General features: G+C 41.8%; 1 protein-coding gene across 2 annotated transcripts in view; it reads left to right on the plus strand.

Moving 5' to 3' along the window:
- Slc30a6 (solute carrier family 30 member 6) overlaps positions 1 to 13,164 on the plus strand; it is a 44,218-nt gene that overhangs the window by 21,765 nt on the left and 9,289 nt on the right. For both annotated transcript variants that reach the window (XM_070025326.1, XM_070025325.1), the window contains exons 6-10: positions 3,585 to 3,665; positions 4,176 to 4,211; positions 6,885 to 6,979; positions 11,630 to 11,678; positions 12,312 to 12,431. In XM_070025326.1, coding sequence (XP_069881427.1) covers positions 3,585 to 3,665; positions 4,176 to 4,211; positions 6,885 to 6,979; positions 11,630 to 11,678; positions 12,312 to 12,431 — 381 coding nt within the window. The remainder of the gene's footprint in view (positions 1 to 3,584; positions 3,666 to 4,175; positions 4,212 to 6,884; positions 6,980 to 11,629; positions 11,679 to 12,311; positions 12,432 to 13,164) is intronic.

Below are 13,164 nucleotides of genomic sequence, written 5' to 3' on the forward strand. Positions count from 1 at the left end.
ACTTAAATAATGGGGCAAATTAAAAATATACTTTTGCCAGGCACCAATGGCTCTTGCCTGTAACTCCTCAGGAGGCTGAGATCTTAGGATCACAGTTCAAAGCCAGCTTAGGCAGGAAAGTTCGTGAGAGTCTTATCTCCAGTTAAACACCAGAAAACCAGAAGTAGACTCGTGGCTCAAAGTAGAGCACTAACCTTGAGCAAAAGAGCTCAGGGACAGCAGCCAGGCCCTGAGTTCAAGCCCCATGACCAACAACTAAAAGTACTACTGAAATGTGCTAGAGTGGGGTTATTATTCTGATAATCAATGATAAGATTATGGAACTCTTAAAACTGTTATTTTATTTGTTTGTTTGGGCACTGTCCTTGAGCCACAGCACCACTTCTGGCTCTTTCTGTTTATGTGGTAGTGAGGAATCGAACCCTGGGCTTCATGCATCCTCTCTACCACATTCACAGCCCCAAAACTTATTTATAAATGATAGAAATCTAACTTAAGCTGATTTAGAGAGAAAATAGGGTTTTTGATAATTTATGTAACAAAACTGTATGGAGAAAATAACTAGCATAGGAACTAGCCTGCAAAGAAATTTTTTCCTTGCATCTCAGACCTACTTTTTTCTTCTAGAAAAGTCAGATTTAGTCCCTCCTATCACTTTTCTCCATCAGCCTGTAAAAACTCCTAGCAAGACCTAACTGCTGTCTTCTCATTTTGCCTTCATACTTTCATCCTAGAACTGAAACAGCTCTAGTGTAGAAAATGATAAGAAAGAACTGTTGATTAAGAGCTGGAAAGGTGGCTCAGTGGTAGAGCGCTTGCCTTGCATGCATGAGGCCCTGGGTTCAATTCCTCAGTACCACATAAGCAAAAATAAAAAAGCCAGAAGTGGCGCTGTGGCTTGAGTGGTAGAATGCTAGCCTTGGACCCCCCCCCAAAAAAAAATTACCAAAACAAAGAACTGTTGATTGAGTTTGGGCCATCAGCCATTTTTTGTTGTTGTTGTTGGTTGTGGGGCGTGAACTTAGGAATGGGCACTGTCTCTGAGCCTCTTTGTGCTCAAGGCTAGCACTTTTTTCTGAGTAGTTTGTTGGAGATAAGAGTCTTACGGGGACTTCTGCCTGGGCTGTCTTCAAACCCTGATCCTCAGGTCTTAGCCTCCTGAGTAGTTAGGATTACAGGTATGAGCCACTGGCTCTTGTCCTGGCAACTGTTTTTTTTGTAGTGTTTGAACCCAGAGTCTCACACATGCTCCACTACTGAGCTGCCTCCTCAACACAGACGTCAATCAGTCTTTTTTTTTTTTTTTTTTTTTTGTTCTGTCGTGGGGCCTGAACTCTGGGCCTGGGTGCTGTCCCTCAGCTCTTCAGCTCAAGGCTAGCGCTCTACCACTTGAGCCACAGCGCCACTTCTGGCTTTTTTCTTTTTGCTTATGTGGTGCTGAGGAATCGAACCCAGAGCCTCAGGCATGCAAGACAAGCGCTCCACCACTGAGCTACCTTCCCAGCCCCATCAATCAGTCTTAGATGGGTTACTGTGGACTGAAGACAAGGTCATAAAAGGGCATGGATTCTTAGTGTGAACAGGAAAACTGTGTGTGTGTGTGTGTGTGTGTGTGTGTGTGTGTGTACTTAGGGTATAGGCGGTGTGTGTGTGTGTGTGTGTGTGTGTGTGTGTGTGTGTGTGTGTGTGTGTGTGTGTGTGTGTGTGTGTGTGTGTGTGTGTGTGTGTGTACTTAGGGTATAGGCGCTGTCCCTGTACATTTTTGTTCAAGGGAAACACTCTACTAATAACATTGTAATAAATATTCCTAATGAAATCATTATCTTTTCTGAACCTCCAAGATTATTTCCTTGAGAATTTTAAGCATTTAAATTTAGTACTAGGAAACATTTCACTATTTGTTTTTGGAAAAATTATAATAAGATAGTTCCTGACCCTAGTTTAGGGTTTATAAAGCACCAACAATTAGGTTCAATATATGTTACAATGAGAGGCTGAACTGTAGTATTATTATAATAATGATAGTTTCTTTCTTTCTTTTTTGGTCAGTTGTGGGGCCTAAACTCTGGGCCTGGGCACTGTCCCCTTAGCTCTTCAGCAAAAGGCTAGTGCTCTACCACTTTGAGCCACAGTGCCACTTCCAGCTTTTTCTGTTTATGTGGTGCTGAGGAATTGAACCCAGGGCTTCATGCATGCAAGGCAAGCACTGTACCACTGAGCCACAGCTCCACTTCTGACCGGGGATGGCTTTGAACTGATCCTCAGTTCTCAGTTTCTTAAGTAATTGGATTACAGACATGAGCAACTAGTGCCTACTCTGATAGTGGTGACGTCTAATTAGGGCCATGACTAGGTCTTGGGAAATTATGTTGAATAGAGATACCTTTTTTTTTTGGGGGGGGGGTGTCAGTATTGGCGCTTGAAATCAGGGCCTAAGCTCTGTCCCTTGGCTTTTTTTTGTTCAAGGCTGGTGCTTTGTGCCATGGTTCCACTTCTGGCTTTTTTTTCCTTTTTTTTTTTTATTGTAAAGATACTATACAGAGGGTTACAGTTACATGAGTGAGGTAATGAGTACACTTCCTCTTGATCATTGTTACCCCCTCCATTGTTTTCCCCCTACCATCCGTTCCCTCCCTACCTTCCCCGAGGTTCTTTTTTTTTTTTTTTTTTGGTTGTGATTTAGTGATTACATAATTTCCGGAATTTCACAGTATTGTGGAATAATGATGCTCATTTAAAGTCACAACACTTCTGGCTTTTTGATAGCTCATTGGAAATAAGAGTCTGGGAGACATTGCTCCCTAGGCTGTGCACCATGCTCCTCAGATCTTAGCCTCCTGATTAGCAAGAATTATAGATTTACACCTATAATTACACCAGGTACCTGGCTGATACTCTTTTTAAAATTTTCTTTTCTTGTGTGCTAATACTGGGGTCAGATCTCAGGACCTGGTCCCTGTCCCTGAGCTTTTTTGTTCAAGTCTAGTGTTCTACCAGTTGAACTACAGTTCTACTTCTGGCTTTTTGCTGGTTAATTGGAGCTATGAGTCTCATGGACTTTTCTGGCTGACTTTAATGTGATTCTCATATCTTAACCTCCTGAGTAGCTAGCATTATAGGCGTGAGTCATCTGTGCCTGGATCAAATTTTCTATATTCATTGTTCTTTTAACAACTCTGTAAGCCGGGAGCTGGTAGCTCACGCCTGTAATCCTAGCTACTCAGGAGGCTGAGATCTGAGGATCGCGGTTCAAAGCCAGCCCGGGCAGGAGAGACCGTGAGACTCCTATCTCCAATAAACCACCAGAAAACCGGAAGTGGCGCTGTAGCTCAAGTGGTAGAGCGCTCGCCTTGAGCTGAAGAGCTGAGGGACAGCGCCCAGGCCCAGAGTTCAAGCCCCACGACCGACAAAAAAAAAAAAAAAAAAAAAAAAACAACTCTGTAGTTTATCTCAGTAGTATTTGGCTTATAGTGGACTGCAGGTTCATATATTAAATAAGTGAATAAATAAAGCACACCTATTGTAGGGAGACTGGTTTGTGGGTTGAAAGAGTTTTGGTGATCTAATTAATTTTCTTATTTCAGGTTTGAAAGATTAGAAGTCCTAGCTGTATTTGCTTCCACTGTATTGGCACAACTGGGAGCTCTCTTTATATTAAAAGAAAGGTATATTTGCATATATTATTTTAAATTCTACTTATGACACTTTGGGGATAAATCTGGTTTGAAGACCATGCAAATTAAGATGAGAACTGCTAGAATTTTGATGGTAAAGTTTCCTCTTGTTTAAGACTTTTTTTCTTCTCTTCTGTTTCTTTCTTGATGTTATTAAATTCAGTTAGGTACATCTGATGAAAAAGCGTCAGTCAGACATGTCTTAATATATTTAATACAAGGGCTGGGAAGTTGGCTCAGTGGTAGAGCGCTTGCCTTGCATGCCTGAGGCCCTGGGTTTGATTCCTCAGCACCACATAAGCAAAAAGAAAAAAGCCAGAAGTGGCGTTGTGGCTCAAGTGGTAGAGCGCTAGCCTTAAGCTGAAGAGCTGAGGGACAGCGCCCAGGCCCAGAGTTCAGGCCCCACGACTGGACCCCCCAAAAAAAATATATATATATATATTTAATACAAGCTTTAAGTTTTATAATTTATAAGATTTAATATATTTTTCTTTCTTTTAGTGCAGAACGCTTTTTGGACCAGCCTGAGATACACACGTAAGACTTTATTTTATTAATACTAATTTTTTTTCAGTGCTGAAGATCAAACCCAGGGTATTATGCATGCTAGGCTAGAGTTATACCACTGAGATACACTCCCAGCCTAAGATATTTATTTGTGTGTGTGTGTGTGTGTGTGTGTGTGTGTGTGTGTGTGTGTATACTGGGGGCCTGGGTGCTGTCCTTGAACTTTTTTACACAAGGCTAGGGCTGTACCACTTGAGTCACAGCTTTACTTCCAGCTTTTTTTTTTTTTTTTTTTTTTTGCTTATGTGGTGCTGAGGAATCGAACCCAGGGCCTCAGGCATGCAAGGCAAGCGCGCTACCACTGAGCCACCTTCCCAGCCCCCTACTTCCAGCTTTTTGCTGGTTAATTGTAGATCAGAGTCTCTTGGACTTTCTTGCCTAGACTGGCTTAGAACCCTAGTCATCAGATCTTAGTTTCTGGAGAAGCTAGGATTACAGGCATGAGCAGTCAGTGCCAGCAGATTTTTTTTCTTTTTTCTTTCTTCTTTTTTTTTTTTTTTTGTATTTTTGTTGTTATTTTTGTTTTTTGTTTTTAGTGCTGGTCCTTGAGCTTTTGGCTAAAGGATAGCTCTCTACCACTTGAGCAACACCTCTACTCTGGTTTTTGAGTAGTCAATTGGAGATAAGAGTCTCAAGGAGCCGGGCGCTGGTGGCTCACGCCTGTAATCCTAGCTACTCAGGAGGCTGAGATCTGAGGATCGCGGTTCAAAGCCAGCCCTGGCAGGAGAGACTGTGAGACTCCTATCTCCAATAAACCACCAGAAAACCGGAAGGGGCGCTGTAGCTCAAGTGGTAGAGTGCTCGCCTTGAGCTGAAGAGCTGAGGGACAGCGCTCAGGCCCAGAGTTCAAGCCCCACGACCAACAACAACAAGAAAAAAAGAGTCTCAAGGATTTCCCTGTCTTAGGCTGGCTCAAACCACTATCCTCAGATCTCAGCTTACTGAGTAGCTAGGATTACAGGCTTGAATATATACCAGGCTTGAATATACCCAGCTTGATATTATAGCCAGCTAGATATTATTATTATTTTTTTTTTTTTGGTCAGATGTGGGCCTTGAACTCAGGGCCTGGGAGCTATCCCTGAGCCTTTTTGTGCTCAGGGCTAGTGCTCTCTACTTGAACTAAAGCATCACTTCCAGGTTTTTGGGTAGTTTATTGAAGATAAGAATCTCACTGGGACTTTTCTGCCCAGGCTGGCTTTGAACTGCAATCTTCATATCTCAGCCTCCTGAGATCTGGAGGAGGAGATTTAGCTCAGAGGAACACTTGCTTAGTAAATACAAGGCCCTGACTTGGATCCTCAAGAAAAGAAAAGAAACCAAAAGATTAATCTGAATGACTAAGTAATAGTTACTTTGTTCAATATCAGAGTTTTAGTATGGCAATATACATTTTCACTGGGATTTGAAAACAAAAAATCTCCAAATCCAAAAATTCCTTTTCACTTTTACAGTTCTCAAGTTCTTGATATTACATACACAGGAAGGTCTTTCCACCTTTAAGCCCTTTATGATTTACAGACCCAGGTCAACACACTAACACTAGAGACCAACTCCGTCTAATCTTCTGTAGTTAAAAATGGTGGCTCAGTGGTAGAGTGCTTGCCTTGTATGCATGAGGCTCAGGGTTCAATTCCTTAGCACCACATAAGCAGAAAAAGCTGGAAGTGGCGCTGTGGCTTAAGTGGTAAAGCCCTATCCTTGAGCTGAAGAGCTGAGGGACAGCACCTAGGCCCAGAGTTCAAGCCCCACAAAAAAATAAATAAATTTAACCCCTGCCAGCGCTGGTGGCTCACGTCTATGCAAGCTACTCAGGAGGCTGATCTGAGGATCACAGTTCAAAGCCATTCCAGCAGGAAAGTCTGTGAAACTCATCTCCAATTAACCACCAGAAAGCCAGAAGTGGTGCTGTGGCTCAAGTGGTAGAGTGCTAGCCTTGAGCTGAAGAGCTGAGGGACAGCACTCAGGCCCAGAGTTCAAGCCCCATGACCAACAAAAAAAAAAAACCAAAAAATTAACCCCAAAATCTTTTTAGCACTTACAGAGAAGATGCTTGTATTTATTACCCACATAGTTGCCAACTCTTAAGGGTCTTTCCTATTGGGATCAAGTCAGAGAACATTGGTTTGTCCAGTATATGTGGTAAGCCAAATAACTATTAGTATCTGTACAGCTGTATGAAAATAATTACACGTTGTTATATAAATGTGAAAACCCTTCTTTGATCTGTGTACTCTGAAGCAGTAGCTGACAGGACACGGGGACATGTGACATGAGACGGAGATAAGTTCTGCCTCTGCAAATAGCAGACCTTTGAAGCAGACCGTCCTAATCCCTTCCAGTCTCTTCTTTTTCTTTTGTGCCTGTCCTGGGGCTTTAACTTAGGGCCTGAGTGCTGTCCCTGAGCATTTTTGCTCAAGGCTAGCATTCTAACACTTGAGCCATAGCTATAATTTTGACTTTTTCTGGTAGTTAGCCACAAACTGCTATCCTCAGATCTTAGCCTCTTGAGTAGCTAGGATTACAGGAGTGAGCCACTGGCACCCAGCCCTTTCCAATCTCTTAATCCCTGTCTCTTGTGAAAGTTATATGTTGATATTACTAAGAAAAACCAGTTAAGATGAATGTTATTGTTCTTTTTAGGGGAAGATTATTGGTTGGTACTTTTGTGGCTCTTTCTTTCAACCTGTTCACCATGCTTTCTATTCGGAATAAACCTTTCACTTATGTCTCTGAAGGTATGATTTTTCCATTTACTATTAATAAAAAATACAGTTAATCTATAAAAAAGCCTTTTTGTTATTTTTTTCTGCAAATAATTTTTATTGTTATTATAAAGGTGATGTACAGGGCTGGGAATGTGGCTTAGTGGTAGAGTGCTTGCCTAGCATGCATGAAGCCATGAGTTTGATACCTCAGTATCACATAATCAGAAAACTGATACTGTGGCTCAAATGGTAGAGTGCAAACCTTGAGCAAAAGAAGCCCAGAGACAGTACACAGGCCCTGAGTTCAAGTCCCAGGACTGGCCAAAATATTAAACAAATAAATAAATAAAAATAAAGGTGATAGGGGTTGGGAAGGTGGCTCAGTGGTAGAGCACTTGCCTAGCATGCATGAGGCAATGGGTTCGATTCCTCAGCACTACATAAGCAAAAAGAAAAAAGCCGGAAGTGGTGCTGTGGCTCAAGTGGTAGAGCGCTAGCCTTGAGCTAAAGAGCTGAGGGACAGCGCCCAGGCCCAGAGTTCAGGCCCCACGACTGGACCCAAAAAATAAAAAAATAAAAATAAAGGTGATGTACAGAGGGGTTACAGTTACATAAGTTAGATAAGGAGAACATTTCTTTTTGGACATTGTCACCCCTTCCCTTGCTCTTTCTTTTGTTGGCTGGTTGTGGGGATTGAACTCAGGTCCCAGGTACTGTCCCTGAGCTTTTTTGCTCAAGGCTAACACTAACATTTTGAGCCATAGCTCCCCTGCTGGTTTTTAGATGGTTAATAGGCAATAAGAGTCTCATGAACTTTCCTGTCCAGGCTGGCTTGGAACTATGATCCTCAGATCTGGACCTCCTAAGTAGCTGGGATTACAGGTGTGAGCTACCAGTGAGTGCCAGCTTGGGATTTTTTTTTTGTTTGTTTGTTTTCTAACAAATAGCTCTGTGTGTGTATGTATGTGTGTGTGTGTGTGTGTGTGTGTGTGTGTGTGTGTGTGTGTGTGTGTGTGTGTGTGTGTGTGTGTGTGTGTGTGTGTGTGTGTGTGTGTGTGTGTGTGTGATGGTACTGGAGATTGAACTCAGGGCTTCAGATCTCACTTGACTTCTTTTTGCTCAAGGCTTTCACTCTACCACTTAAGCCATACCTCCGTCTAACTTTTTTTTTTTTTTTTTTTTTTTGTCGGTCGTGGGGCTTGAACTCTGGGCCTGAGCGCTGTCCCTCAGCTCTTCAGCTCAAGGCGAGCACTCTACCACTTGAGCTACAGCGCCACTTCCGGTTTTCTGGTGGTTTATTGGAGATAAGAGTCTCACGGTCTCTCCTGCCCGGGCTGGCTTTGAACCGCGATCCTCAGATCTCAGCCTCCTGAGTAGCTAGGATTACAGGCGTGAGCCACCAGCGCCCGGCTTTGTTTTTTAATTGGAGATGGAGTCTTGAAAAACTATTCTGTCTAAACAAGCTGAACCTTAGATTTATCTGGTCTAAGCTTCCTGAGCAGCTAATATTAAAGACATGACCTACTGGCATCTGGCTGCATTTTTAACTTGTGAATCAATGAGAGAGTAAATATATCCAGAAAAGTAGGAAGAAGTATCCCAAAAGTTATGTCTTCCTTAAGGGGGGATTATAAAGCAAAATATCATCTGGGTGCTGGTGGCTCACGCCTGTAATCCTAGCTTCTCAGGAGGCTAAGATCTGAGGATTGTGTTCAAAGCCAGCCCAGGCAGGAAAGTCTGTGAGACTCTCATCTCCAGGTAACCACCAGGAAACCAGAAGTAGTGGCTTGTGGCTCATGTGGTAGAGCGTTCTCCTTGAGCTGAAGAGCTAAGGGACAGTACCCAGGCCCAGAGTTCAAGCCCCATGATCCCCTCCTTCCCCCGCCCCCACCAAACACACACAAAAAAAGTGAAACATCAGTAACTTGAACTTTAAAAATGATATATAAGAATAGGTACATCTGCTGGGTGCCAGTGGCTCACACCTGTAAATCTCGCTACTCAGAAGGCTGAGATCTGAGGATCATGGTTCAAAGCCAGCCCAGGCATGAAAGTCCGTGAGACTCTTATCTCCAGTAAACCACCAGAAAACCAGAAGTAGTGCTATGGCTCAAGTGGTAGAGTGCTAGCCTTGAGCTGAAGAGCTCAGGGACAGCGCACAGGCCCAGAGTTGAAGCCCCATGACTGACCAAAAAAAAGGATAGGTACATCCTGACCTATACATTAAATTATATGTGATGAAAAGTTACACTTACCAAATAATGTGGGAGTTTAGGTAGATATATAGTTTATCTAAAAAACAGTTTAGCTAGGTACCAGTAGCTCATGCTTATAATCCTAGCTACTCAGAAGGCTGAGATCTGAGGACTACAGTTCAAAGCCAGCCTGGGCAGGAAAGTCTCTGAGACTCTTATCTCTAATAAACCACCAGAAAACTGGAAATAGCGCTGTGGCTCAAGGGGAAGAGTACTAGCCTTGACCTGAAGAGCTGAGGGAGAGGGCCCAGGCCCAGAGTTCAAGCCCCATGACTGACAAAAATAAAAAAAATTTAAAAAAAAATAAAATTTTAAAGGGCTAAAGATTTTTCAAGCTGTAGTTTATTTAGAATGGTTGTTATACTAATTGAAAATAATTGTATTGTTAATGAAGTAAATTCCCAGGATCTTGTTTTTGATAATAGGTTGGAAGTACAAGTACCCAACACTGTTGGCTTATGCCTATAATTCTGGAACTTACTAGGAACTAAAGGACTAAGATTTGAGCTACAAATTCAGCCCAGGCAGAAAAGTTCATTATATTTCATCTCCAAAATAACCAGAAAAAAAAACCCAAAGTTGAATGTGTGGCTCATATGGTAGAGTACCAACCTAGCAGATACACTGAGCAAATCTCAGGCCCTGAGTTAAACTCTGGTAGAGGTCAAATTAAAAAAAAAAAAAGAATGGATGCATACAGACTTAAAGGTGGGTTTTGGTTTTTTTTGTTTTACGATCGTAGAGTTGAACTCATGGCTTCAAACTTGTAAGACAAGTATTCCACTGCTGTATTATGCCTCCAGCAATAATTGAGACAGTTACTTTTACCCCATTCCTTTTTCTGGACCACTGCTTATTTTATTCTTCTGTTAGTAGCTAGGATGACAGGCATACTACCATCCCAGCTTCTTTTGAGATAGTCTTGTGACCTTTTCTTCTGGGCTCGCCTGGAACCGTAACCTGCCTATCTCGGATATCCAGATAGCTGGACAGGCACTTAGCACCAACCTCACCTGGTTTCCCTCTGTGAAGATAGTGTCTCCTAGACTTTTCTGCCCTGGCTAGTCTGAAACTGCCATCCTCCCAAGTGCAGCCTCCCAAATAGGATTTATGTGAGCCACTGGTGCCAATCGCTTTTACATTGTAGTATACATAAGAGAAAGAATTTCCATAGCACCCTATGATCAGTGAGAAAGGACACTTGATCCTGGGGGTTACTTGTCCAGGGATAGTCCTTGCCAGTTGTTTTCAAATTCCAGATTACCACTTAGCTTTTCTGAAACCTGAGAGAATTAACAGTTGTTCTGTCAACAATGGACTCTCAGCACACTGGTTAGAAAGGATGCTTTACGATAGAGCCTTGAAAGCTTCAACTTAATATTATTTGGTGTAAGTACATTAATTCAAGTCAATTCTCTGTTGACATAAAAAGGAGAAGTTCTAGATTGGAGTATAGCTTTTATTTTTTTGTAATGTTATATAGTTAATGCCAAACTTACTTTGTATGTGTGTGTTCTGGGGCTTGACTTGGTGCCTGCCTGTTTTTTTTGCTCCAGGTTAGTACTGTACAACTTGAGCCACAAGTCCACTTTTAGTGTTTGGTGCTTAATTGAAGATAAGCGTCTCACAAACTTTCTTGCCCTGTCTGGCTTTGAACCATGATCTTCAGATCTCAGCCTCCTGAGTAGCTAGGCGTAGATAATAACCGTTAGTGTTGGGCTCAAACCTAGCTTTAAAAGTAAAAGAACTCGGGGCTGGGAAGGTGGCTCAGTGGTAGAGCACTTGCCTTGCATGCCTGAGGCCCTGGGTTCAATTCCTCAGCACTACATAAGCAAAATGAAAAAAGCCGGAAGTGGCGCTGTGGCTCAAGTGGTAGAAGCTCTAGCCTTGAGCTGAAGAGCTGAGGGGCAGCGCCCAGGCCCAGACTTCAGGCCCCACAACCGGACCCAAAAAAAAGAAAAAAGCCAGAAGTGGCGCTGTGGCTCAAGTGGTAGAGTGCTAGCCTTGAGCTGAAGAGCTGAGGGACAGCGCCCAGGCCCAGAGTTCAAGCCCCACGACCGGACCCAAAAAAAAAAAAAACTCAAATTGGCACTAGTGGCTTATCCCTGTAATCCTAGCTACTCAGGAGGCTGACAGATCTGAGGATTGCCATTCAAAGCCAGCTTGGGCAGGAAGTCTGAGATTCCTATCTCCACTAAGCTACAAAAAAAGCTGGAAGTAGAGCTGTGGCTCAAGTGATAGACTGCTAGCCTTAAGCAAAAGCAGCTTAGGGATAGTGCCCAGGCCCTGAGTTCAAGCCCCAGGACCAGCACAAAAAAACAAAACAAAAACCAACAACAACAACAAAAAAACCTAGAAGAACTCAAGTATTTCTTATAGTGACATACTCTTCTTTGTAGATAATTTAAGTGTTTTCTTCTTAAAGCTGCTAGTACGAGCTGGCTTCAAGAGCATGTTGCAGATCTTAGTAGAAGGTAAGTTGTTCCTAAGTTTTATGATATGATAATTTAAAAATAATACCTAAGAAATACATCTATCTGGGGAACTTTACATTATTATTGCGGACATTGCTACATAAATCACACAGATCAGGCTTTTATTCTCTTTACTTTTTATTTTTATTTTTTTTTACTTTTTTATTTTTTTGGTCCAGTCGTGGGGCCTGAACTCTGGACCTGGGCGCTGTCCCTCAGCTCTTCAACTCAAGGCTAGCGCTCTACCACTTGAGCCACAGCGCCACTTCCGGCTTTTTTCTTTTTGCTTATGTGGTGCTGAGGAATCGAACCCAGGGCCTTACTTTTTAATTGATAATATGCAAAAGATAACTTTGCAAGTAGGAGGGCTTTGTTCCAAGTCCTGTGTGTATACTTTCTTTAAGAAATGTATAACTTGAGGGTAGGGGCAGGAGGGGAGAAAATAAGGGAGGAAGAAAGAAGGGATAGAATTGACCAAGAAGCATTATACTCATACAAAATTGTAACTCCTTTGTACAACTACGAAATCATGATAGTAAGTAGGAAAACAAGTAAAATGGAAGTTGTCTTTTATAAAGTATTTATTTGTATTATGTGAGTTCTGCTAATTAATCCTCTTTTTTTTTTTTATAGCTTATGTGGAATTATTCCAGGACTTAGCAGTATCTTCCTTCCCCGAATGAACCCATTTGTTTTGATTGATCTAGCTGGAGCATTTGCTCTTTGTATTACATACTTGCTTATTGAAATTAAGTAAGTATTTTTTATTGGTATCAAGTATGATTGCTTTCTTGTCCCTGAATTGTCAAGGCACTAGCAAAATGAATAGTGGTTAAGCTCAGAGCATTTTTGCTTATGACCTTTATAAATTTGGTCAAGTCTTGTCCTCAGATGTTTTCATATGAAAAATTAAGGTAATTAGATCAGTATTTCTAACCACATGCTATAATGCAGACTGGAAAATGATTTCATTCCCTGCTGCTGAGCTGATGAGTAAAACAGAAGACAATGAATTAAGTTCCAGCTGCTATTGCTGAGAGAGGGAAGAGAGGAAATAGGTGCGAAGCAATTTTTAAAACAGAATTTCTTGAAAATGGATTTAGAGCTGCATTAATTGTAACTTTTTGTGTGTGTGTGCAGTCTTGAGGCTTGAACATTGTCCCTTAGCTTTTAACTTCTTTTGACATGGTTCTCTTTGCCTTTTATATAATGATGTTTAATAGAATAAGGCTGTTATCATTATTTTTATTACCGTTATTTTGTATTAGTTCTGAAAATTATATACAACTGTTTAATTTTATTTGCTACCTTTGTGAATATTCCCAAATCCTCATGCTTAGCACAGATCTCTATTGAATTCCAAAAGGTATTATCTTCGTGATTTGTATTGAGGAATACTTCCACTGAACTTATTTTCCCCATTACCAAAACTTTTTTTCTCTTGCATTTCCGTGGCCAGTGCATACTATTGCTATCTGTGCCAATG

This window comes from Dipodomys merriami, unplaced genomic scaffold (genome assembly GCF_024711535.1).
Source record: "Dipodomys merriami isolate MVZ:Mamm:240054 unplaced genomic scaffold, mDipMer1.0.p SCAF_17, whole genome shotgun sequence".
Classification (NCBI taxonomy): domain Eukaryota; kingdom Metazoa; phylum Chordata; class Mammalia; order Rodentia; family Heteromyidae; genus Dipodomys; species Dipodomys merriami.